The sequence below is a fragment of the Ceratotherium simum genome, chromosome 17, assembly GCF_057802395.1.
Source record: "Ceratotherium simum simum isolate JZ-2026a chromosome 17, ASM5780239v1, whole genome shotgun sequence".
Taxonomy (NCBI): domain Eukaryota; kingdom Metazoa; phylum Chordata; class Mammalia; order Perissodactyla; family Rhinocerotidae; genus Ceratotherium; species Ceratotherium simum.
Genome location: NC_141916.1, coordinates 50,493,709 through 50,520,433, shown reverse-complemented (window position 1 = coordinate 50,520,433; position 26,725 = coordinate 50,493,709). Strand labels below are relative to the sequence as shown.

General features: G+C 33.6%; 1 protein-coding gene across 3 annotated transcripts; it reads right to left on the bottom strand.

Moving 5' to 3' along the window:
* Positions 1-9,867: 9,867 nt before the first annotated feature.
* LOC101390718 (NKG2-A/NKG2-B type II integral membrane protein-like) lies at positions 9,868-26,400 on the bottom strand. Of its 3 annotated transcripts, XM_014779658.2 has the most exons (6): positions 26,113-26,400; positions 25,619-25,717; positions 25,064-25,117; positions 24,379-24,530; positions 13,065-13,168; positions 9,868-12,830 (listed from the first exon to the last, which is right to left on the bottom strand). In XM_014779658.2, the coding sequence occupies exons 1-6, from the start codon at positions 26,297-26,299 to the stop codon at positions 12,701-12,703; spliced, it is 726 nt and encodes a 241-aa protein (XP_014635144.1). In that variant the 5' UTR covers positions 26,300-26,400; the 3' UTR covers positions 9,868-12,700. The 3 variants fall into 3 exon arrangements, with proteins under 3 accessions (XP_014635144.1, XP_087298886.1, XP_087298887.1); XM_087442760.1 differs by lacking the exon at positions 13,065-13,168 and having other exon boundaries at positions 12,706-12,830; XM_087442761.1 differs by lacking the exons at positions 9,868-12,830; positions 13,065-13,168 and adding an exon at positions 20,074-20,580.
* Between the last annotated feature and the right edge of the window lie 325 nt (positions 26,401-26,725).

The following is a 26,725-nucleotide window of genomic DNA, read 5'->3' as shown; positions in this document are numbered from 1 at the left end:
GTTGGGCAAAGGGTACAAACTTTCAGTTATTAGATAAATAAAGTCTGAGGATCTCATGTATGACATGATGACTATAGCTGATAACACTGTGTTGTTTATACTTGAAATTGACCAAGAGAGTAGAACTTAAATATTCTCACCCCCCAAAAACGTAAAAAAATAACGCACAATAATGTAATTGGTATGCAGTCGTACTAAATATAAAAGCTGAAGCAGAAAATTCTGTAATACGTTTTATCTCACTATTAAGTGCAATTTTTAAAAGATTTGTGCCAAATGCCATCGAAGTTGCATTCTGAGAAATATAATTGAGGTCAGAAAATTATGTGGTGAAAGTTTGGGGTGTTAAAAACCTGCATTCATCAGTACAAAAGAACAGAAAAGCCAACACAAACAATTTTCTCTGAGTGAATGATATGCTTATTCATTAGGAAAAAAGATTAGCAAAAGTTTTGCTATTTTGAGAAAAATCCTGAATTATTTAAAGTTGTTAGCTTGATTTTCACTCCATAAGTTCTTAATTTTCTATATTAATAAAGTTAAGAAATATGTTTATGGCATCAAGGAGATTATTTCCATTACATCATTGGAGAGAGAAAGAATAATCTGACTGATCATTTTACTTTGTAACCAATTGGCTTTCTGTGTAATTAGTCTAAAATGAGTTATCCAGGAAGTATTCACAAAAGAGAAAATTATGTAGTCTCAGATATCATGTTTACCCATCATTTTTTTTTTTTTTTGCAGGAGAAGTTTCGCCCTAAGCTAACATCTTTGCCAATCTTCCTTCTTTTTTCTTCTTTTTCCACTGCAAAGCCATAATACACAGTTGTGTATAGTTTAAGTTCTTCTGGTTTTTCTACGTGAGCCGCCACCATAGCATGGCTACTGACAGACGATAAGTAGTGTGGTTCTGCACCTGGGAACCAAACCCAGGCCACAGGAGCAGAGCACGCTGAACCTTAACTGCTAGGACATCAGGGCTGGCTCACATAATGTTTATTTGCCATTTTTTCCTAGATTTTTTCTGTCCTTTGCCTTTTCACTCTGTCCCTAAACTGTCAGAATCAGTAAATGTTATAGGATAATGTAAACATGGCCTTCTAAACTCTGAAGTACAAATAGGCAAAGGATCACCGTTCAGTCTGGTCTCTCTGCTTCTGATAGGGTTAGTTCAAAAGCAACTTTTAAACAAATCATATCGTTGACAAGTGATGACTGTTGTGAAGAAACTGTGGAAAGAGTAGATGAGCAGCTTAAGCAGGTAATGAAAGAAACACATTGTTAACTATATAAATTGTAAATTTAATTATTAAAAAATGAGGTATATTACAAATAAGATTTGTCTGTAAATCAAGTTAAAATTTTGACACTTACTAAACTGAAATTGACTCAGGTCAAGGAAATTACAGTCCGGTTAAGGAAATTCCTATTGTAGTCTTTTGTATTAACCATAGAACAGCTGGATAATTTCTACACAGGTGAGATCATGTAATTTTACTTTTCAGATCCTCATCTTGTAGGCTTCCTCAGCCATTTATGGGAGAAATTCTAGTGAACTGGTATCTCTTACTATTCTTCTTTTGCTATACTTATGTATTTTTTGTGTCATTTGAATTTTATTATACTCTGTCTTGTTAATCCCTAAAAGAATTGAAGAGTTTAATTTGAGTAAAGAATAAAAACACAATGTTAAAAAATTTAGAAATTTAATTGTGATACAAAAGGTGATATATGTGTATATGTGTAAGAAGTAATCATTCCAAAAAAATTATCAATGCTATCTACTAAAACCAAATACTTTATTTGGTTTTCTTAGTGTTACATATTAAAGAGTTAAGAATATTTAGAGATTTGGAATACCATGGAGAGATGAAGACTAAGTGAACTGTTGCTTCTTATTTTATGCTCAGGGCTTATTTTCTCTGGTTCCTCTGAGAACCTTCACATCACTCTGACAACATTTAATGTATCTGATTGGAATCAAGTTTTCACAAATACCAAGTCAAATATTATTTCTAGTTACACTGACACCCAGATAAAAGATTTCAAACACTGACTTGCTATTTTCAGCTATTTTCTGTTTTTCACATTTTACTGAATAGTGTCACACTACCCCGCTGCCCCACTACCAAATTCATGTCCACCTGGAGCCTGTGAATGTGATCTTATTTGGAAATAGGGCCTTTACAGATGTTATGAAGTGAAGATGAGGTCATATTGGAGTAGGGTGGGCCCTTAATTAATACATCTGATGTCCTACAAGAAGAGGGAAATTTGGACACGGAGACAGTGACACACAGGGAGAACTCCATGTGAACAGAGGTGAAGGTTGGAGTAATACATCTATAAGCTAAGGAATACGAAGGACTGCTGGCTAACCTAAAGCTAAAAGAAAGTCGTGAAACAGGCTCCCCAGGAATCTTCAAAGTGAGCATAATTCTGTGGACACCCTGATTTCAGACTTCTAGCCTTCAGATCCGTACTAGAATAAATATTTGTTCTTGTAATCCAAAAAAAGTTAAAATATGTAACATGTTATGTGAAATGAAGGAGAATAATCTCAACTAAATTGGAGTGAGGAAGGCCTGTAGGGGGAGCTCTCATGCCCTGTCATACATGTTAATACTCCAAACAGGAAGAGATACGTGCTTGCATCTCTGAAAGGAAGTAGAACTACTTTGCTAATGAAGGAAGATTTCTCTCCCAGCCTGGAAATAGCTCAGCCAATGAGCAAAGCTGCAGCTCAGAGAATAGAAGCCATTGCCAACCTGAACTGTTACTTTCACCCAGTGGACTTTCCTTTAGAATAGCCCCTACTCCTCCCCCCTTTTCTCTATAGAAACAAGCTCCCTCCTTTGTTCTCTGGGTTTGCTTATGGTTCCCATAGCATGCACATTCTGAAATGCAATTCTTTTGGTTAGCTCCAAATAAACTTGCTTTGAGGGTAAAATAACATGTGAATTTGCTTCTTAAGTTGACAGAACGTGATAAATGTTATATGAAAACATTTTTGAACAGAGTAAGAGGAATTGGGAGTGCCATCTGCACATGGGAAGTGCAATTCAAGTGGGATTCATTGCTGAGGTAATAACAGGACAAAGACATGAAGTAGATGAGGAAACTAGCAATGCAGATAAATGGAGAAGAGCATTTCTCATAGAGCAAATAACTAATAGAATTTCCTATTGAAGAAGCATGCCTGGCATCTGAGGATGAGCAAGGAGGCTCATATAGCTGGAGCAGAGTGAGTGAAGGGAATAGTGTTAGAGCATGCATTCTCATGGAGATGATCCCTCCGACAAGGGGACAAAAATTGATTCTTGAGAGTAGTCAAAAAATCCTGTTCATTTAATGTATACAACACAGATATACATGAACTACATAAAGAGAGGTGTAGTATATTTGTGGTTTTGAATTTTCATGGGGATAGGTTAATAAAAGACACCTGTAAAGGTTCCTTAGTGGGTTGAAGTTGGAGGTGATAATGAAAAAAAGGTTGAGAAACTCTGTATTAGAAGATAAGGTGCAAGAGGTCACAGGGCTCGGATCATCCAGGTTTTTGTAAGGCTTTAGCTTCTTCAGGGAGAAGCATGGAGAGCCACTTCTCACTTTGAACAGATGAGTAACATAATCTGGCTATGTTTTAATAGTGTCAATTTGGCTGAAGAAACGAATACAGAGTAAGGCAAGAAATAGGAAGACGCAAAATAATTCAAGCAAGAGATGATGGTGACAAAGAGTAGAAATGATAAGTGTTTAATTTTGGCATATTTTGAAGTTAGTGCTAACAAGACTCTCTAATGTAAAATGCGGCCTGAGAAAGAAGGAGGGGAGTCAAGGATGAACCACCGTTTTTGCTTTGAGAAACTAGAAATACTGTAATTCCAATAAATGAATTGGGAAAGATCATACATGAAGTAGATGTAGGATAGAGAGATCAGCAGTTTGTTTTTGGATTGGACATGTCAAGTATGAATTATCTCTTAAACAAACAAGTAAAGCTGTTGAATAGGAACTCAGATATCTAAATATTGAGTTAAATGCTGATATTTGGACTGGAAAGTATAAAATTGGGCTCTTCGGCTTATATGTGGTGCTTAAAATAAAGGGACTGATAATATCACCAGGGAAATTAATGTAGATATAAAAAAAGAAAATCTAAAGACTGAGCCATGTGGCACTCAGAGGTTAAGAGGTAAAGGTAAAGTGGAGAAATCAGCCAGCAAAGGAGTAACAATGAGATAGGAATAAAAATCCTAAGAAAATGCGTTGCCGTGGGTGCCAAGTGAAAAAAGGGCTTCCACGAGGCACAAGTGATCCACTGTGTCTACTGCTGAACCTAATTCAACTAAGATGAGAATTTATTAATAGATTTACAAAATAGGGAATAGTTGCAGTGCGCTATTGGGGCAAAAGCCCAATGTGATATATTTAAAAGAAAATAGAGGAATCAGAAATAGTGTTATGATGGAGCCAAATGTTTATGAAATGTCTGTTTTCTGATAATGGTGAATTGTGCTTCTTGAATCTGAGTATCGCATGCGTTATCAATCCTGAATACAGTAAGTGGTGGTCTCTTCTAATATTACTTGTCTTTGTTTTCCATATCTTCCCATTCTGGAAATTTTATTCTTTACTACTTAATATCTTCTATAGTTTCTATCTCCGTTTCTCTCTTCTTCAATTGTTTTTTGCATGCACTTACTTTCTCCCTAAGTGTTTCTATTCTTGTTCTTTAATCACATTACGAAGTTTTCATTTAAATGATTTTGTTTTCATTTCTAGAATTCTTTTTTGTGACTTTTCCAAATTTCTGTGGCTCCTCCCCATCACTCAACCATCAGACACTAACTCCACGTTTGGTGTGTCCATTTCTATCTCTTATACTTTTATTGACTTTAAGTATTTTTACCTTATAATCTATATTCAAGAGTATCATCATTCAGTCTTTTTTCATTTTTTGCATGAGTTGCCTTTTAGGATTGTGGCCTACAAATCCTATGTGGTCTAGGTTGAGAATAATTCTAGAATTTTTCTATTTTATTCTATTTATATTTTATAATTACAGTTTCATATTTATATTTTATCCCCAGTCAAAACAAAATATCAATCTTCCTGATGGTTTCAAGAACATGCTCCATCCCTCATACCTTGTTTCTTATTTCTCTATTTGTGGTTATGCTGAATATCTCCAAAGAGATTCATATTCAAACTCTTCAAGTATCACATGCTGCTTCTTCTAGTTGTTATTATTAGCAGAGTAGTAGCTGTTGAGATGAAGAGAGATTTAACTATATTCACAGAAGCCATCATTTTTCCAAAATCGTTCCCAGAAATCTGATTACTTTTACTTGGGATTCTTGTCTTTGATCAATTAATTTACTGTTCAGACTTATTCTCTTGTTCTTTTAGTTGTTGATTTTTTTCCTCAAAAGTTTGGTGATTCTTATTTGTCTATTCATATTGATAATTGGTACTTTATATATGAGCAATGTTTTTCTATCATGAAATAGTGTGTCTTTTAATTTGTTAACTAATTCAGATAATATACAAAGAAGTTTATCTCTGGCAATATTGAAATTGTGGAAGGAACCTTGTAGCTGGACAGAGTATGTGGATATCTTACATTCTGACTTCTGCAATTTCCATACCTCCTGCAGGTGATTGTAACTGGAGGTATGATATCCTCGTCACCACGTTTAGTGTAAAATTTGGTATCTTCTATGCCAAAAATCACATTCTTGTGTGTCATTCTCGCAGAGTCATAATAATAGGGCAAAATCTATTGCTTTTTGTTTTTTCAAGGTTGGTAAAGAGGCCACAGAGCCTAGATCATCTTTAAAGCAAATTAAAGAATTTAATGAACGTCTTTAATTTCTTGCTCTGACAATGGTCCTAAGCATCCAACTTTTATTACCTGTTACCTTTATGCTGATCTTATATCTTATTTCTGTTTTATTTTCTATATTTGGCCTTAAATGATGTAATTTATAATTTAATTTTGATTTGTAATTTAATTTAATTTTAATTAAGTTTTGTGTGAATCCCAGTGCGCTTGTCTTGTCATGTCAAGTAATTTCACATTATTTTTTTCTCCATTCATTTGACATCATTTTCAAGGTCTGGTAAGAATTGGTTATTTTTTAAGTATTTTTTCTTATGATTTCAATGGATATGCCACGGGAAGTGAAATACCCATATACACTAAATCTCTTCATCTTGATCCAAATAAGAAATATTTTTAAATGGAAAAAAATTATTTGTTAATTTCTTTTTATTCTTATATGTAAACAGCCCAGAAGTGCCTGTATTACAACGTTCTCCCAGCATAGCCATGGTTTTATATCTAAAAAGCATATTGAGCATATGGGGGTTTTGTGTGATATATATATAAATATATATAGAGAGAATACTATAGTAATGTAAAAATTACTTCATAGAAATTTATAGAGAAATTCAATTAGGGAAATACATTTGTCTTGGCCAGGAATCAAAAAGAAATCAAAAGCAAATAAAGCACTCAAAACTATTATATCAGTCAAGAGAGGTGAGATTATCCTGCAGTAACAATCCCAAAATATTGGAGGCTTACATCAACACACATTGATATCTGCAGTAAGAGAGCTTAATTTTTACTTATGCCACAGAACCCCTCACCCACATCACCTTCACTCCTGGACAGTTTTATGGTGGAACATTGCTGGTCACTGTGTCAGAGAGAAAAAAGCTACAGAAAACCATGAACTGCCTCTTAGTATTTCATCACAGAAGTGTCCAATTTGAATTCAAGAGGGTAAAGATATATAATCCTCTCACCAGGAAAATTAGTATAGAACAGCCATTAAACTGAATTTAACAGTTACAAATTCAGCTAGCCTGATTAATTTAAGTATGCAAGTGGAATAAATAGAACACTAGAAGAATATAACAAAAGTGAAAAAATATATTTCTTATATATATAAATATCTCAGAAATATAAAGAAATAAAGATATATCTGTGGGGAGAGGGGAGAATCCCCCTCTGCCCTTTCCCTTAAGGTTCTTATGGCTGGCCAAATAATCAACAAGACAGGTTAGCAGGAGAAAATAATACCAAGTTTAATAACATGTATACATGGGAGAAACTCAGAAATGAGCAACTTGTCCCTCTCTCTAAGCTTCTTGCTTAAGTATTGTAGCTAAAGGCGAGGAAGGTGTTGGGGGTGGGTAGCAGTCTGGGACTCCAGAGGGCAAGAAGACAATTCACATGGAGATAGAAATGCAAATGTTTGTTTGACAGTTCTTTTCAGGGTCATCTATAGATAATGTGGCCAGGGAGAGAGAGAGTTTTTGATAAAAGGGGCTTAGTGCTTTTAACATCTCTTTTACGTTATCATTACAGCCATCATGAGAATAACTCCTTCCTGAAACAGATCTTTTGTTTTAAATTCTTTAGGCAGTTTGGGAGGGGAAACTCAAATATCCTTCCTGAGTTTTCTGAGTCTTTATTGTCTTCAGCTCCAAATAATCCGCATACCAGAGTGGTGTTTCCTGTGGTAACTTGCCCTGAGCACCATCTTATATATAACAAATATATAAATATATGCACATACAATATCTCTCAAATAAATGCTCACAAAGACTAGACTATTCAAAAGCTGTGAAAAGACAGTATAAGGAAGACACGGAGGAGTTGTCATTTCTCTTGAGACAGGTCACATTTTTCTGTTTTTTATATGTTAAGTTACTTTAAATATTGACTCTCTTGTGAAGACTCTGGATTCAGTTATATTTTTCTGAAGAGTGTTGATGTTATTTTTTAGAAGGCAATTAGGTTAGCTAGGCTAGTACTGACAATTTTCTCTTGGCTGGCAGCTCAAATCTCATTTTAGTTCTCTAATTTATGTTTAGGTTCAGTGTTTTTCACACAAGGATTTTTTTGGTGTCAGCCAGGATTTGGGGCAGAGTTTATACACCAAATTTTTTATTGCTACTCTCTGGCTCTCTCCTTTATGGAATTCCACCACCATTTTCCAGCAGCTGTGGTTGTCTTGAACTCTGTCCTCTGTTTTTTTAGATGGCAAATACTGTAAGATTTTTGTTGGAGTTTTAGTCAAAATAATGGAGTTGAATTTGGTCTACCTTCAGGTACCAAGTGGTAAAAACAAGTAACTCTCTGTGACATTTCCTTTTTGGAAGTCTGAACTGTTTTTCCAAAACTTTTTGCCTTTTCCCCCCCCAATCTTCAGAGAGGCTTGTGTGTGTGTGTGTCTGTGTGTGTGTCCTTTGTTCAGAGTTTATAATTGTTATCAGTAATGGAGTCCAGTAAGAGCTTATTTAGCCAAACCAAAAGCAGAACACAAATTCCTTTGAATTTAAATATCTTTTTACCTTAATTTGAAAAAGATCTTTGTTTTACCTATGGGAATCTCGATAGTGCTTATTAAATTTTCAGGTTCCTCTCTGATGCTGGCATTTTATCATTTGTATGTATTTATGCATTTACTATTGTAGTACCTTTATGTTGTTATTGAATTTTATTCCGGAATGTCTGATAGGGAATCTTGGATAATGCTGACATATATAATTTGGAAGAGAATGTGAAATAGAACAGAAAAGTATAAACCTTGGGTACAGAAGGGCATTGGGCTAATTTAAGTATATGGTCTTTATCCAATTCAGAGCCATTGGGGGGAAAAACTTAAATTTTTACATGTTGTCTTAGGAGAAGGCACAAAAAACAATGGTTGTAATTAAGGGAGGAGACTCATAAATTTAGAGCAGAAGGACACATTAAATGATAATGTTTATCCATAACTTTACAGTCATTAATCACTAGAAAATAGAATTTTCAGATTAGTAAATTTGGAACACAAGATTGGACATACACAAATCAATCCTTCCTGCATTCTCTTTGGAACTGGCTGCCTGCAAAGAACACACATTCTGCTCTGCTCCAACATATAGTAAATTTTAAAGGGGCACCATCTTTCTTTGATATTAGTACTGAAATGATACTGTTTAATTCTGGAGTTCAGAATAAGAAGCCCAGTATTTTCCACACCGAAGGTGATACATTCTCAGAAAGTTAGACACAAATAACACTACCATTGTGGTCTAACTTCTTTACGAATTTCTATTCTAAATTTACCCTTGTTTAGCATCCCCCTAATGTTGTTCCATATATATATATACATATATGTATATATATGTATATGTATATATATCATATATATACATATGTATATATATGATATATATATATATATATCTCTCAAGTCGTTTTGGGGCTATGACCTAAGCTCACTGTACCAAGTAATTCCCATGCCTTATTACGTACACATGTGAAACCTTAGGCACCTTTTTTGTACCTGTAAAACTTTCATCTGGTCTCAAATCTAGGAACCATTAAAGGTTATCTCACCAAAACTTAACAATTTCTTTGAAAATTTCTTCAATTCCAAGAAAGATAGCCTTTACATTCGTATAAAAAACCACATTGGGCAGGAGGTTGGAGTTCTTAACCAATAAGAAAAAGAACTGTAATTGCAACTTGATTTCAATAATGGGAATGCACGTCCAGTAAAAAACTAGTTTTGTTATTGTCCACATATGACATGTATTGCATTTGTTAAAAGCCTACTTTAAAATGAAAATATCTTTGATATATATGATTTAATTGGTTAAATCAGACATAATTTTTATGCCTGGCTAAAACTAGCTCATTGAAACAATAAAGATTTGATAAGTGAACAAAGGAAGACAAAGTTTTGGAGCTTGGGTCCTCTTGGAAATCAGACTTCATTAAATATTTAGGGAAGTAAAATGTAAAGAAGATCACACATAGAAAACACTTCATATAGTTAGCCTTTATTTTAGGGATCTTTAAGCATTATGTTATTTATTCCTAAGAGCAGACCGATTAAGTGCTACAATTATAGTAATCATGTCACAAGTGATAGAACTGAAGCATAAAGTTATTAAATAAAAATAACAGATATTTAGTGAATACTTATGTGCCAGGAGATGTTTTTCAAGTGCTTTTCAAATATTCTTCAAGTAACGCTATGAATAAGATCCATTCTCTCATAGTTCACAAGAGAAGAAATGGAGCCAGCACATTTATAAAACTAAGTCACAGGGCTAATAGGGTGCATGTACAGTTTATACTCAAATGACCTGGTTTAATTTCCATGTCCTTAAACTTGACGCCACACTGCTTACTTCTTATTTGTATATGGATCGAGGATCTTGGTGAAAGATCTATATGATGATCTTTACCACTATACAAAACCACTTCCCCAGAATTTTTGGCACAGAGGAAACAAAAACCTAGCTGGGAAGTCAAAAAAGTGTTATCTTTTTTTCTGTTTTCCAATATTTTTCTTTTAAGAATAAACTTACCTATCTCATGAAACATAATGAGAAAAATATCCCTATGGCTATGATGGTGGATTAGCTTATTTATCAGTGAATCTACATTTCCTCTTTCTGACCACTATGAGAAAGCATATACTTTGCAGAAAATTAATAAGTTTGGCCATGTGACTTCTTTTGACAATACCATGTAAATGGGAAGTGACAGCCATGAGTTCTGAGCCCAGGAATTAAGCAGCACATTTCTGCTTGCTCCTCTGAGAGCTGCTAATCTCTGCTATAGAAGGTCATGTACCAAGTAGCCCATTGTTCTGATAATAAAATATATAAAAAAAGATATGACCTGAATCTGTGGTCTAAAGGCAAAGCCATTTATGCCCAGGCTACCTCAACTGAAACCCAGCCAAACCACAAATGGCTTAATGAGAAATAAATTCTTATTTTTAAATGTCGGTGCTGTCTTGGGTTTTTAACACAACTTTAGCAATTAGTTACACCTACCATTAACATATTATATGACATTAATTTTGAATAGTCATATATTTCCTCTACATGAATACAAAGAATAAATATAGAGTATAAAGAATATATATATATTTAAAGAGATAAATGTGTACAAAATATTAATTTATTTTTTAAATAGTAATCAAGTGTAAGCTTTCTCCCTCTTGTAATTGAATTAGGTAGAAATATCTCTGAATCATTGTCAAGTTACTAAAGTGTATTTCAAATTCTGTCAATAACTAGCAGTTTGACCCACACAAATATTTTTATCCACTTATTCTTGTTTTCTTCATTAACATTTTATTTTTTCCGTGAAAGTATTTTCTAACCATGCTAATAAGCAGTCACAGAAGGGGAGAGATAGAAAATTTAGTAAAACAAGATACCTTCCAAAATATCTCATATCCAGTGGAGGTAAAAAACAGACATGTAAAAAATATCAGCGGACACCAATTATTACCAAACGAAAATGCCAACCTCCACCAAAAATAAATCTAATCATTGATAATGCTAGACAAAAACAGATTCAGAACATGCAAATAGGTTCCATTCTCGGAGGAAGTAGGGCAGATTCAAATGGTTCTTATACAACAATCTTGTTGTTTTGCATAGTAACCTTGAGTGCCAATAAGCAATTTATTACTCTCAGCTCCAAATCTAACACTCATTGCCCGGTTCTGAGATAATGGAGCTAGATCTTGTAAACTTTTCTTCCTTGTAGGCTCACATGCTGTTTTGTCAGTAAAAGGCACTGGAGAGACAGTGCAGGAAAAGGGGCTCTTCTTCCTGGTTTCATGGTGTTTTCTCTCCTTTGGCTACTATGGTGCTGTTTCCAGCTGCATGAGTGCAGGAAGTCCTGTGGTATTCCCTCTCCAGCAAGTTTTGTGTCCAGTCCCAGTCATAGTTCCTTGTCCTCCAGCCTCGGCTTGCTGACACTCTGGTAGGGAGGTCTTCCTGCTTCCCAGTCACAGCCTGAGATCCATCCTCACCCACTGACTGAGGAACCGCTCTGTCCCAGGGCCATCCAGTGAACACGACTGCCATGAAGCTGTCTGCAGCCACACTGTCTTCAGTGATGTCTGAAACCCAACCTCTGGGAGTAGACCTGGCTGCAAAGTGCTTCCTCCTTTGGATACTCTCCTTTAACCCTAAGGCAGTCTATGTAATTTTCTTTTACTCCCTCTTTCTAGGCTATCCCCTACAAATAGTTAATAATTCTTTACATCAAACTTCTCCTGGTTTCTGTCTCCTGGCTCGACTCTGATTTATGCACTTTACCACTTTGGGTTGTTGAATACGCATTTTCAACACCTTCAAGGGCTAGGACAAATGAATTAATTTGAAAATATGAGTGGAATTATTCAGCTTATCAAGGCTTAGAAATAACAGTTCTTGATATTATGTTTTGAGATTTGTACATCAATTGTTTTAATAAATAACAAAAGTTTAAAAAATATATAATATGTACCTGGGTATATATTTTGAAAATTAATAGACACAAAGATTTAAAAATAATTCTACAACACAAAAGGTGAAGCCTTAGACAAACTATGGACTTTAGGTGATTGTGATACATCAATGTGGAGTCATCCTTGGTAACAAATGTCCATTCTGGTGAGTGATGTTGATAACAGGGGAGGCTATGCATGTGTGAGGGGAGGCTATGCACAAGGGGCATATGGGATATTTCTGTACCTTCCTCTTAATTTTGCTTTGACCATAAAACTACTCTAAAAAATAGTATCTTAAAATTTAGCTCTAGGAAAATAGTTGTATGGCTTTTGAAGAAATGACAAATATGTTTATTATAGACGGTGAGAGTAGCATTATACCAAATTTAGTTAAGGTAAAGTGCCTGGTGCTTACAAACGTATATTTTTATATCTAAACAGGATGCAGAAGACAGTCTGTTTTCAGGAAAATCCAAGAATGCACATTTCTTATCCCCCTCTGAAGATATTGAGAATCTGAAATACATAGATAATATATCATTTATTTTAGTAATATATAATAATATTTTGATAAATAAATACTATATTTAGACTAGGAGTTATATATCTAAATCTGAATAGTACCCATATATTTTTTCTATGGAAACATTTAAATAACTATGTTTGCCTAATTGTTCATATATTGCTTTTTTTTCTTTCTAAGATTAATTTCTTCAAGGCATAAAATAGAAGAGCTCTCAAGAAACTTACAGTTTGGAAGAGAAAGTTGAGTTATTTGGCCACACCCATGAAGTATTATTGTTTCTGTGGAAGAGTCTAATCCATGAAAAAACACTGAAGGAGTTCAAAAAATTCTATGGAAAAGATATTTTATTAGAAGTGAAATAAATTTTTATTATTATTATTTTTGTTGGAGAAAATTTGCCCTGAGCTAGCATCTGTTGCCAATCTTTCTCTTTTTGCTTGAGGAAGATGCACCCTGAGCTAACATCTGTGCCAATGTTCCTCAATTTGGTATTTGGGTTGCCACAACAGCATGACTATTGACGAGTGGTGTAGGCCCACAGCCGGGAACTGAATCCAGGCCACCAAACTTAATCACTGGGCCACAGTGCCAGCCCCTAGAAGTCAAATAAAGTTTGGTACTTATTTGAATTTTATAATAACAAATAAAATTAATTCTTTTTACTTCATAGTGTCTTTCAATTTAGAATATAATGTTACGCACTGGAACATTAGGTAAATATATTAGTATGACTAAGTGAAGTGGCCAAACCGACAAAGATGCAATTTCTAGGCTCTGAGAATTAATCAAAGACTAACAATAATTTGTGAAGTGGAAAAACTCCTAGAGATTCAAGTAAAATAGAGCAAATTTATAGTTTTCTCACCTAGGACTACTCCAATGTCTACCCTCATCCCCACTCCAGCTCAGTGAGCAAGAAAAATTGTAGTTTTTACAATTTGGGGAAGCCTGCAAAAATCAACACTAATTGCCAAAGGGGCAGACTTGATTAGCAGAGGGGAATGGGTCATGAAATAGCCCACTACTTTTTCAGTTCAAAGTGCTGAATTTGCTAGATAACTAATGAGGAAAACCCATACGTTTTTTTGTTTTATTTTTTTAATTGTTTATTTATTGCAGTAACATTGGTTTAATAACATTGTATAAATTTCAGGTGTACATCATTATACTTCTATTTCTGCATAGATTACATCATGTTGACCACCCAAATACTAATTACAACCCATCACCACACACATGTGCCGAATTATCCCTTTTGCCCTCCCCCCTCCCGCCTTCCCCTCTGGTAACCACGAATCCAATCTCTGTCTCTATGTGTTGGTTTATTGTTGTTGTTATCTACTACTTAATGAAGGAAATCATACGGTATTTGACCTTCTCCCTCTAACAATGCACCTAAAGGAATTGGAAAAAGAAGAACAAACAAAGCCCAATATCAGTAGAAGAAGGGAAATAATAAAAATCAGAGCAGAAATAAATGAAATAGAGACCAAAAAAACAATAGAAAAAATTAATAGAACCAAGATCTGGTTCTTTGAAAAGATCAACAAATTGACCAACCTTTAGCTAGACTCACCAAGAAAAAAAGAGAGAAGGCATAAATAAGTAAAATCAGAAATGAAAGAGGAGAAAATACAAGAGACAACTCAGAAATACAAAAGGTTATAAGAGAATGCTATGAAAAGCTATATGCCAACCAATTTGACAAACTGGAAGAAATGGATAAATTCTTAGAATCATACTTTTTCTTGTTGTAGGTTGTGATATTCTTTGTGTCAAGCACAGTGCCAACCATAAATAAATATGAAGGTAATAAAATGAGAGTACAATAGAAGATATGACATTAGCTCTACACAGTCTTGGATGATAGAAAAAATGTCCAGATGTGTGGAGGAGACCAAGATGATCCCAGTAAAAAGTAGACGCCAAAGAAGACATGAGAACTGAGTGCGAAGTTATAAGCACTCCCCAAAACACACACACGCACACATACAAGTGGCAGAGGGTAGAAGCCCTACTGATCTGTAGTATTTGAATACAGCCTTTTAAAAAAATTACTGATTGACAACTAAGCTATGTAATCACAAGGGTAATCCTTAGGAAGTCAGGCTAGAAAATAAAAACAAACAATATGAATTTGAAAAAAAACTGAGCAGAAATATCAGAGGTACACTTCCGAGGAGAAGATTCTGCAGAAAAGTTTATGCATGTTACAAAAAAATAATAAATCTAAGAAACATGAAATAGAATCCACATTGACTAAACTATATTATAAAATGTATCTATTTAAAAAAATAGAAAACCTGCAAGGAAATTGGAAAATATCTTCCATACTCAGGGGAAAAAAAAAACAGACAATAGAAACTTTTACTGAGATTAAATGTTGGATGTATTAGAAAAATGTTTTAAAGTAATTATTATAAATATATGTAATTTGTAAAGTAAACTATGTTTGAGTAATTAAATGAAAATATGATGGCAGTGACAAAACAAGCAGAAAATTTCAATAGAGAAATAAAAATTATATAAAAGAACTCAATAGGAATTCTGAGTCCAAAAATATATTGTGTGAAATGAAAAATTCACCAGATTGATTCTACATAAAATTTGAGATGCAGAGGAAAGAATTGATGAAATTGAGGATGGAATAATACAAATTATTTATCCCCGAGATTGAGAGAGAAAAATTAACACAGTTCAGGACCTTTGAAACAGTATCAAGAAAATCAACAAAGGTGTAAATATAGTCTGAGAATAAGAGAGACGGGAAGGGACAGGAAAACAATTTTAAGACACTATGAATGAACAACTTCTTAATTTTGATTTTAAAAATATTTATAGACCTAAGGAGCCCAGAAAATACTAATAGACTCAGCACATTGAAATTCACATCTCTAAACATCATAATCAAATGACTGAAGAACACTTGAAGACAAAGACAAAAAAATAATCTTGAAGGAACAGGCAGGATTATGAAGTGACTTGAATCAGTGAGAAAATCAGGGAATGGGTGGAATATCTCCCACCTCCAGCAACACTTAGGCCACGTCCCCTCCACGTGGACACAATAGTGTCCTAGACACTATTCCAGATTGGGGGGAGGTGACATTAGCAAGATGGAGAAATAGGAAGCCTCAGGTCGTTATTCTCCCATGAAAACAATTGAACAATATATCCAGAAATAAACTGTTTTATTTGATCTAATGATTTTTGACAAGAGTGTCAAGACATTCAATGGGGAAAGGACAGTATCCTCCACAAATAGTGTTAGGAAAACTGGCTATCCTCATGCAAAACAATGAAGTTGGATGCTTACATTACACTATAAGCAAAAGTTAACTCAAAATAGATTAAAGACCTAAACATAAGACCTAAAACTTGTAGAAGAAAACAAATGGGGAAAGTTAATGACATTGTATTTGGCATTGATTTCTTGGATATGACACCAAAAGCACAGGCGACAAAAGCAAAAATAGTCAAATGCTACTGCATCAAACTAAAACACTCTCTTCATTAAAGGACACAAGGTATAGAATAAGAGAAAATATTTGCAAATCATATCTGATAAGGGATTAATATCCAAAATATATAAGGAACTCCTACAATTCAACAACAACAAAAAACAAATAACCTAATTAAAAAATGGGCAAAGCAATTGAAGAGATACCTCTCCCAGAAAGATATCCAGAGGCCAACAAGCATATGAAAAGATTCTCAATAGCACTAATTATTAGAGAAGTGCAAATCGAAACCTCAATGAGATATCACTTCATACCCATTAGGATGGCCAGTACCAAAAAAAGAAGCAAAGAAAATAACAAGTGTTGGAAAGGATGTGGAGAAAAAAAACTCTTGTATACTGTTGGTGGGAATGTAAATTGGCATCCACTATGGAAAACAGTATGGAGGTTCCTCAAAAAATTAAAAACAGAATTACTATATAAATCAGCAATCCCACGGGTGGAAATATATCCAAAAGAATTGAAAGCAAGATCTCAAAGAGATATTTGTACACCTATGTTCATTGCAGTCAAGAATGTTCAATGTTCAAGATAGGCAAGTGGTAAAAGCAACCCAAATGTCCATTGATGGATGAATGGATAAAGAAAATGTGGGGTATACATATGTGATATTATTCTTTCTTAAAAAGGAAGGAAATCCTGTCACATGCTACAACATGGATGAAACTCCACAAACATGCTAAGGCAAATAAGCCAGTCACAAAAAAAATATATGATTCCAGTTATATGAGGTTTCTATAGTAGTGAAACTCATAAAAACACAAAGTAGAATGGCAATTGCTAAGGGTTGGGTGGTTAGAGAGACAATGGGATTTATTGGTCATGACTATAGAGATTCAGTTTTGAAACTTGAAAAAGTTCTAGATATAGTTCTAGATATCTGTTGCACAACAATCTAAATAGAGTCAACATGACTAAACTGTACACTTGATTTCTTTGTAGTGCAAAGAGATATCAAATTATAATGTTGCACACCTGACTCATATAATAAAAAAGAAAGATTCTCCTAATTTAAAAAAATGGTTAAGACGCATTATATAGTTAAAAAGTAATAAATAATTTGTAAGATATTGAATGATTCCACTCTATGACATTCTGGAAAAGGCAAAACTATGGTAAATACTGTTAAGTGTATTTGAAATCAGCAAAAGAAAAACTACTGATTACATATAGGAAAAAAATATGATTAATAGATGAGTTCTCATCAGAAGCAATAAAGATGAGAAGACAGTGGATGACATATACAAAGAACTGAAAGTACCAAAAAAAAACAATGAAACTATGTCAAACAAGAATTCTAAATTCAGCAAAACAGTCCTTCAAAAGAGAAGGTCCAATAAGGATCTTACAACATACACGAAAAGGAGAGAATTTATTCGCAGAACTGTCTTCAAAAAATATTCTTTAGCTAAAAGTAAATGATCCTAGATGTAACTCGTATCCACAAGAAGGAATGAAAAGCAACAGAAATGTTAAATATGTGGGTAAATATGAGGTTTTTTTGTGTGTTCATTTTCTTCTCTTAGTTTCTTTAAAAAATAAGATTATTTAAACAACAATTATAACACCGTATGGTTGGGTCTTTATCATGAGTACAACGTTGGCAAGTAAGTACCTCGTGGGAGGAAAGAAAACTTAATTTTTTAGCATTTGTTGATTTCTGTGATGTAAAGACACCTAGAATTGTTCATTTCGAGACACCAATGTGAAATCATAAATGCAGTGCTAGAAAGGATGTGCAAAATTGGTGTTCCCAAACCAGTGCTAGCTGGCTTCAGTACAACATTGTTAGAAGTAATATTAAGACCACAAAGGAGGGGGACAGGAAAGGAAGCTGTTAGTGCTAAGTTTCTGTATTTACTGGAATTCAGTCAGAATTAATTTGAAGTAGATGGTGATCAGTTAAAGATATATTTGTAATACTCTCAGCAACTACTGAGAAAATAATTTTTAAAATATAGCCGAACTATCAGCAGAGGAATTAAAACGAAACACCAAAATAACATGTTTAACACCAAAGATGTCAGGAAAGGTGGAAGAAAGGATCAAAAGACACAGACATAGAACAAAGGGTGAAATGGCATATCTTAATTCAACTATACCGATGATTAACTTAAATGTGAATGGATAAACATTCCAATAAAAGATAGAAATCATTATACTGAATAAAAAAGTAAGATGCCGGGGCCGGCCTGGTGGCATAGGGGTTAAGTTCACATGCTCCGCTGCAGCAGCCCAGGGATCGCAGGTTCGGATCCTGGGCCAGGACTGCTGCACTGCTTATGAAGCCATGCTGTGGTGGCATCGCATATAAAGCAGAGGAAGATGGGCATGGATGTTAGCCCAGGGCAATCTTCCTTAGCAAAAGAGGAGGACTGGCAAGAGACGTTAGCTCAGGGCTAATCTTCCTCACAAATATAGTAAGATTCATCTGTCTCTATATCAAACATACTTTAGATTCAAAGGCACAAATAGGCAAAAGTAAAGGATGGAAAAAGATATACCCTATAAACACTAATCATAAGTGAGCAGAAGTGGTTCTTTTAATATCAGAAAAAGTAACTGTTAAAACAAGATATATTATTAGAAATTAAAAAAAAATTCAAAATGTTAAAGCTGTCAGTACAAAAGGAAGGTAAAACAACTAAAACATACATTCACCTAACAACAGAACCCTCAAACACATGAAGTGGCAACTATCAGAATCAAAAGGAGAAATAAACAATTTAATAATTATTGTTGGAGATTTAAAAGCTCTTCTTTCGTAATTGATAGAACAGCTAGCATTAAGACTATGGAAGACTGTAAAAACATTATGAACCAGCTTGATGTAACTGGCATTTATAGAAAGCATTCTAGTTTATAAAAGGTTCACATAGTTTAAAGATGAATTCAAAAAGGAAATCAGAAAATACCTTATACTAAATAATAATAAAATGAGAATATATAAAAAAGTCAGGATGGAACTACATTAATACTTAAAGACAATTCATAGCTTTGTCTCTCATAATCAAAATGAAGAATGTTCTAAAATGAATGAACTGAGCAGCTTCCTTTTCAAGAAGCTATAAAAAGAAGAGTCAATTAAGGTTACAGAAGGAAGAAATGATAAACATATATTTAGCTGAAAGTTTATGCTGATATCTGTATACTGTTTATATTGAAATCTGTATGCTGTTTATGCTGAAATTTGTATACCAGAATAACTCATGGTGGCCCCAAATGGAGCACTACCCAAATATCCATGAGCGTCAGCAATAGAATAGATAAATACGCTGTAGTATAATCAGACAATGGAACAGCAAGTAGGTATTGACCGTTTACAACTTCATGCAACAATATGGATGAATGTCACAAGTTTAGCTTTACCTGAAAAAGCCAAAAATAAAGAATACATACTGTATGATTCCATTTATATAAAGTAGTTTTTAATTCAGAAGACTACGAGAGGATCATTTTGTAGTGTAGGGGAATTTCAATTTCTCATTCCAAGTGATGGTTACACTTGATGAAAATTCAGTAAGCTGTTGGGATATAGTACATGGATCCCGCTGCGTGTATATTACACTTCAATAAAATTATCATAAAAACAATATTATGAAAAAATGCAAATATACTTTAAAATATATATATAAAGTGAAAGAAATTCTAACAAATACAACCAGTAAAAACTAAAACTAAACAAAAAGAAATACAAATACTAGAATTGTCTTACAACTTCTGTTAGAATTTTATCTGTAATTCAAAAAACGTTCCACATTCAGTTGCAGATCATTTTGATGCTGATATAAGCAATATGTACAAAGAAAATATAATGCCAATCTTGCAATATCTCTTGTAGGGTAGAGAAAAGAGAAGATACTTTCAGCAAGATGAAACAGGCTAATAAAATATGAGTTATGTGTATTTTTGATGATAATATCACACAAAAAAGGAAATTACATGTCAATGGCAATCACAAATTGACATAAAGATTGCAGCAATACACAAAAAAAATAGACCATAACAAAAGTGGATTGATTGAAGCAATACCATGTTGGATTCACATTTGAAATTCCATAAAATTAATCCATCACATTAACAGAGTAAAAAAGAAAAATGATGTCATTGGGGCCGGGCTGGTGGCGTAGTGGTTAAGTTCGCACCCTCCGCTTCGGTGGCCGGGGGTTCCCAGGTTCGGATCCGGGGTGCAGACCTATGCGTCACTCATTAAGCCATGCTGTGGTGATGTCCCATATACAAAATAGAGGAAGATGGGCACAGATGTTAGCTCAGGGCCAATGTTCCTCAGCGAAAAGAGGAAGATTGGCAATGGATGTTAGGTCATGGGCAATCTTCTTCATGAAAAAAAAAATTTTTAATTAGAAAAAAAGGAAAAATGATGTCGTCACTTTGATGCAGAAGGTATTGATAAAATTAACACTCATTCTTGCTTTAAACAAGAAAAGCAAAACGATCTTTAAAAAAGACAGGAATAAAAAGGAAAAATCCATGCAAAGACCTTGAACAGACAGGATAACTTTGAGAAAGAAGAACTGATAAAGTAATATAAATTTACCATAAAAAAGAACAGTGCTTAAAGTAAGGAATTGACATAAAAACAGATAACTAGATTCTGAAACATGTTAGAAAGTACAAAACTATTCCTACACATATACAGAATGCAGATTTCAACAAAAACGCAAACTCATTAAGTGGAGAAAGTACAGTCTTTTCAATAAACATTGTGGAAACAGTTGGCTATCAATATGAAATACAATAAAAATAATAATTTTATCCTTACCTTACACTGTATGTAAAAATAAGGTCAAAATTGGTCACAAACCAAAGTGTAAATTATAAAACCTCAAGAAGTTGTATTAGATAATCTACATGACCTTGGGTTAGGTAGAGATTTCTTAGATAGACCACCAAAGCTATGATGCATAAAAGAACAATTTAATGAACTGTACCTCCTCAAAATAAAAAATGTCTGTTCTTTCAAGAGAAAAACAAGACAAGTCATAGACTTGGAGAAAATATTTGCAAATCATACATCTGATAAGAGGCTAACTTCCAGTATGTATAAAGAACTCTCACGGGGCAGGCCTGGTGGCACAGCAGTTGCTTTTGCCTGCTCTGCTTTGGCGGCCTGGGGTCTGCTGGTTCGGATCCCGGGTGCGGACCTAGGCACCGCTCATCAAGCCACGCTGAGGTGGCATCTCACATGGAGCAACTAGAAGGATGCACAACTACGACATACAGCTACCTACTGGGGCTTTGGGGACAAAAAAGGAGGAAGATTGGCAACAGATGTTAGCTCGGGGCCAGTCTTCCTCAAAAAAAAAAACAAAACTCCCCAAATAAATAACAAAAAATATGCAAAATATTTCAATGAATATTTCGCCAAAAAACATATACAGGTGGCAAATAAGTACATGAAAAGATGCTCAATATTTTTAGCCTTAGGAAAATTAAATTAAAACTACTACACATGGGACTTCCTGTTCTGGAAATATGGAATGGATGAACTTTTTAGGGGTAGCACTTTTACTGGATAGTGCTCCCGGAAAGAGAGAGTGGATAGTACTTTTCCCTATTCCTCCCACTAAATACAGCTCAGAACAGTGGGCATTGTATATAAGACAAGGAAAGAAGATTCTGAAAGCTGAGAAAGTGCCGGAACTGGGACCTGGGAGCTGAGGGATTGTACGGTGCTGAGCTCCCTGGAATTTCTTTAACCTCATGTATCTCAGACTGGATGCTGGAGAAGCAGGCAAACCAGAACACCAATGGCCACAGACAACAGTCCCAAGAAAAGTCTTTTCTCTCCAATCAAAGGACCAGAAAAGGGGCAGCCTAGAGAAGCAGAAAACTTTTAGACTCTTAACTGTCTTATTCCAACCAAAATCCACAGAAAAATCCAGTGCAAGTATCACTCAGGAATTAAGGGGAAATCAAGACATTCTCAGATAAAAGAAAACTAAGAAAATGTGGCACCATCAGGTCCACTCTAAAAGAATAGCTAATGGGAATCGTCTAAGCAGAAATTAAATCTTGGATATTCAGGAAGGAAGAGAGAACAAAAGAAGGAATAGAAATATCATTACATATGATAGACTTTCCTTTTCCTCTTGTGTTTTCCAAATTGATAGTTGAAGCAAAATTAGAAGTTGAAGCAATATTATAACAGTCTTCCATGTGATTCTCAATGTATGTAGATGAAACATATAAGACAATTATATTTTAAATAGATACAGTAAAGGGACATAAAGGAAGGTAAGCCTTCTCCATTTCACTCAAATTTCTGTAGACTATGATAGACTGGATAGACTGTGATATTATATACATATTATCACCAATATAATGATAATATATATTATATATTATCCATATAAAGCAGATTAGAGCCTATATGTGTGTGTATATAACTTCATACATATATGAAAATCTATTTATGAAGAAAAGATCATCTTTGCTATAAACTATGCTCCATAAATTACGCAATGTTGTAGAAAAGTATAAACTTCACTTCCATCTCACAGCATCACAAATACAGCATCACAAATATAAATTCCCAACGGATTATAGACCTAAATGTAAAAGTTAAAAATTAAAGAAAAAAGATAAAACCTAGAGAGCAATACAGAAGATTATATTCATGAGCTTTGACTAATTGCTGAAATAGGTCCAAAATGATCACTAACGCCCAAAATGCTAAATTGGACACTAATAACATGAATAAATTCTTGTCATTAATAGATTCCAATATGAGAGTAAAAATGTAAGTCACAGAGTCAAAAAAGTTATTTGTATCTCATAAAACCAAAAAAAAGCTCATATCCAAAATATAACAAAAACATCTAGGAAGGTAAATAGACAACATGTAGGAGAAAGGGTAGACAGAACTAGAGACATGAACAGTCACTTCCCAAAGGAGAATATCTTAATGATTAAGAGCTCAGAAAAATATGTTCAATCAAATAGTAATCAGTAAAATGTCTATTAATGTCATAATAGTACTGTTATATAACAATCAGAACCTACAATATTAAAATTCCTGAGTACTAAGTTTTGGATCAAGGAACTATTGGATAAAATATGTATTCACACAAAACTAGGAAAATGTTGAGATAATTTAGTAAATTTGATATAAACATATATTTATGACCCTGCAATTTCATTCTGACGCATAGAGTACAATACATTATAATTATACATAAATGCAATTATAATAATATAATAATATTTATAAATTGTTATATTTTACAAATATAATAATATTATATAAATATAATTTGTTATATATGACATATTTACATGTCATATAAATTATAAAAATGCAATATAATATGTACACAAGGATTTTCATAAAATAATTATTTATAATACCCACATATTAAAAAGCAACTAAATGTTTGCTCTGTAGAATAGATTAAAAAATGTCAAATTCATATAATACAGAGGTTAAAATTAACAAACTACAGATAAATGCAAAAATTGGATGAATTGCAAAAATACAATACGAGAGTGAAGAAGACATATAAAAATCATACTGAATGTTGTATAATATAAAGTTCAAAATTTTTCAATGATGATTTATAATATTAAAAATCAGAATAGTGGTTAAGTGAGGAGGGAGGAGAAATGATGAGAGTACACTCAGAGGTGGGCTGCTGGGGGCGGGAAACTTCTATTTCATGACCTGATTTGTAATCACATGGGTCTTTTTAATTTGTGATCAACCTGCACAATCATGATATGTTTAGTTTCCTTGATGTATGGTATAACTAAATAGAAAAGTTTATTTTAGGACAAAAAGCATTTATAGAAACATGGTTTTCTATGAAAAGCAAGAACTGGAAATTATCAAATGTGCATTAGTGATATGAAAATATAAATAAAGTCAAACAATGGAATAACCACAGACTTTAAAATAAAAACTAAAAATATATACAAAAATATGGATGAATTCTACAAATATAATATTGATCAAAATAAGCTTTTAATAAAATTTTAGTAACATTGAAAATCTTACCATTTCTTCTTCATTATCTATATAAAGCAGGTTAGAGTTCTTAGAAGCACAGTCCGTCAAACTCTCATTCCATGCCTTTCTTTCAATGCTAATGTAATAGCAATTGTTGGAATATGTTATCCACTCCTTTGGACAACGACCACAATGATATGCTGAAGAAAGATTATGAATTGTTATCCAAAGCAATTTGAGTTCTAAAAAATGGAAATTAACTTACATACTTGCATAGGTATAAACATATATGTACATAACATATCTATGCACCGTCACAAGTTGGTACACATAAAACAAAAAAACACTCATATACACAGTTACAGAGAAGGGTCAGCCTCTCGTCTCCTAATTTATGTGCCCATAGAAAGCAAATACACAAAGAAAAATATCCACCCTGTATATGTCCTGAAAATCAACAAATGAAACCACTATTTTAGAATATTAAAATTATTTATCTCTTATCAGTAGGAAATTTGAGCCAGTTGACAGCAATGGGTATGGTGATTTTAAATGATTTTTCTTCATATTGTTGCATAAGAAGAATAATCTCCTCTAATCATTATTTATGAACATTTATTACTCAATTTTAATTCATTGTATCCCCAAAAACCTATTATCATTTTTAACTAGCCTAAGATTGAGACAAAATAAAAACGATACTAATATCAGAACTTTGAAAATTGTTATATACCTTTCTGATTCCTTGTTATCAGGGATGAATCGTTCTGCTCCAGAGGTACAGTAGCTAGAAAAATTAGTATTAAAAAAAGTAATTTGTATAAAAATTAATATTATCCAATTAAATCACAATTTAAATTTCTTACTTTGAAATTTGGTGTATTGTTTAGAGTGAGAATAATGTGGAAAAATACTATTTTATGAAAAAATTAATAAGGTAATAAAGACTGGGAGAAAAATATTTCAAAACCCTAAAGGACCAGACTTCACCATCTTTTACAATATTGGGTTTAACCAACCTCAAGAATTAGTTTGCTTTCTCAATAAAGTCTTTTAGTCTTCTAAAGTATGTCTTTGAGTTATGAAAACAGAATACATATATATGTAATACTTTCTACAATCATTCTCTTATTTATACTTTTGATAAATTCAGAATAACCATTCCATATCTAGTCTAAAAGCATATACTAAAATGAGAATTCTAGTCCATAATATTATGAAATGTTTAGAGGCACTGATGATCATTAAAGTAAAAAGTCCCCGTATAAACTTTCAAAAATCTACTTACAGGGAATAACAGCTATCATTGTTACCACACTGGAGAGCAGTACAAGGCAGATGAGTCCCAGGATCCCAGCAATGAGCTTCCCTGGAGGTGATAGTAAACCTGCAGGGAGAGAAATGGAAACACTGAGAAAGGAGAGATGGAGACAGTTGTTTAGATAGTTTCCATATAAGAGAACCGACATGCACAGGGAATCATATACATAAACTTGAACCCCCAAACCCATATCTACCATTGTAATCTTTGTCTCAGAATATACCATTGCATTTTCAGTAAATATAGTGCTCCTTGAGTTGTTACTCAAAGACCACAAATCTTAACAATGGCTGAATGAAATTAGTCCTCAGATTTCATGTTAGAATACCATATTCCAGCTTCAAGCTCTGATACTCACATATGAAAAATATGTTAGGTTATTCACTGCTCTTTCCCCACACCTCTGTGTCCCAGCTGCACATCCTACAACAGTTATACTGTGTGTCTATTAAATGTTTTACCTTTGCAGTGTTCGTTCTTCTCTTCCCCTGGAAGATCCTGAGAAGCATTTTGAAAGCTAAATTCCACATAAGTTATTTCTTGTTCAGCTACTGAAATGGAGCTTTTAATGACCTTAGGTTTCATTTGCTGTCCCCTTGAATCCTTAACCACATTCAGTTCTGAGTAGAGTTGTCTTTGGTTATTCATCTCTGTGGCTGAGTGATGTCAAGGACTATGCTCTATGAAAACTGGACTGAAGTAGTTAATAAATGGTGTGTATAATGACAAGATGCCTAGTATAGTCAAATGGGTGGAGTGCGAGGTGAGTAATAGTACTCATTTTGCAATTGAACAATGTAAAAGTGTGGTTCTAATTTCCTTAGAGCTTCAAATATGTGTTTCATGACTGAATAAGTAGTTTTTAAAATAATATTCTATATTTGACACAATATTATTGATTGGAGAAATGTAAAGCAATAAATTAGTGACGAATATAGAAGTTCATGAATAATAATGTCCTTATAATTTAGATTCCATAGAAACATTTTAACAGAATTAGAATAACCAGGTTAAAATTAAAATGCTGTAACAAAAAAATGATGCACCAATTTTCATGACAATTTTTGAATCCAT

Excerpts from the sequence above, each read along its gene's own strand:
- LOC101390718 (XM_014779658.2), bottom strand. The coding sequence starts at position 26,299 with ATGAATAACCAAAGACAACTCTACTCAGAACTGAATGTGGTTAAGGAT. Across the intron at positions 13,169-24,378 it reads TAGATAATGAAGAAGAAATG|AATTTTTTGAACTCCTTCAG; the intron begins GTAAGATTTTCA and ends TCTTTTCCATAG. Across the intron at positions 12,831-13,064 it reads TCAACTTTCTCTTCCAAACT|ATTCTCAATATCTTCAGAGG; the intron begins GTAAGTTTCTTG and ends TATGTATTTCAG.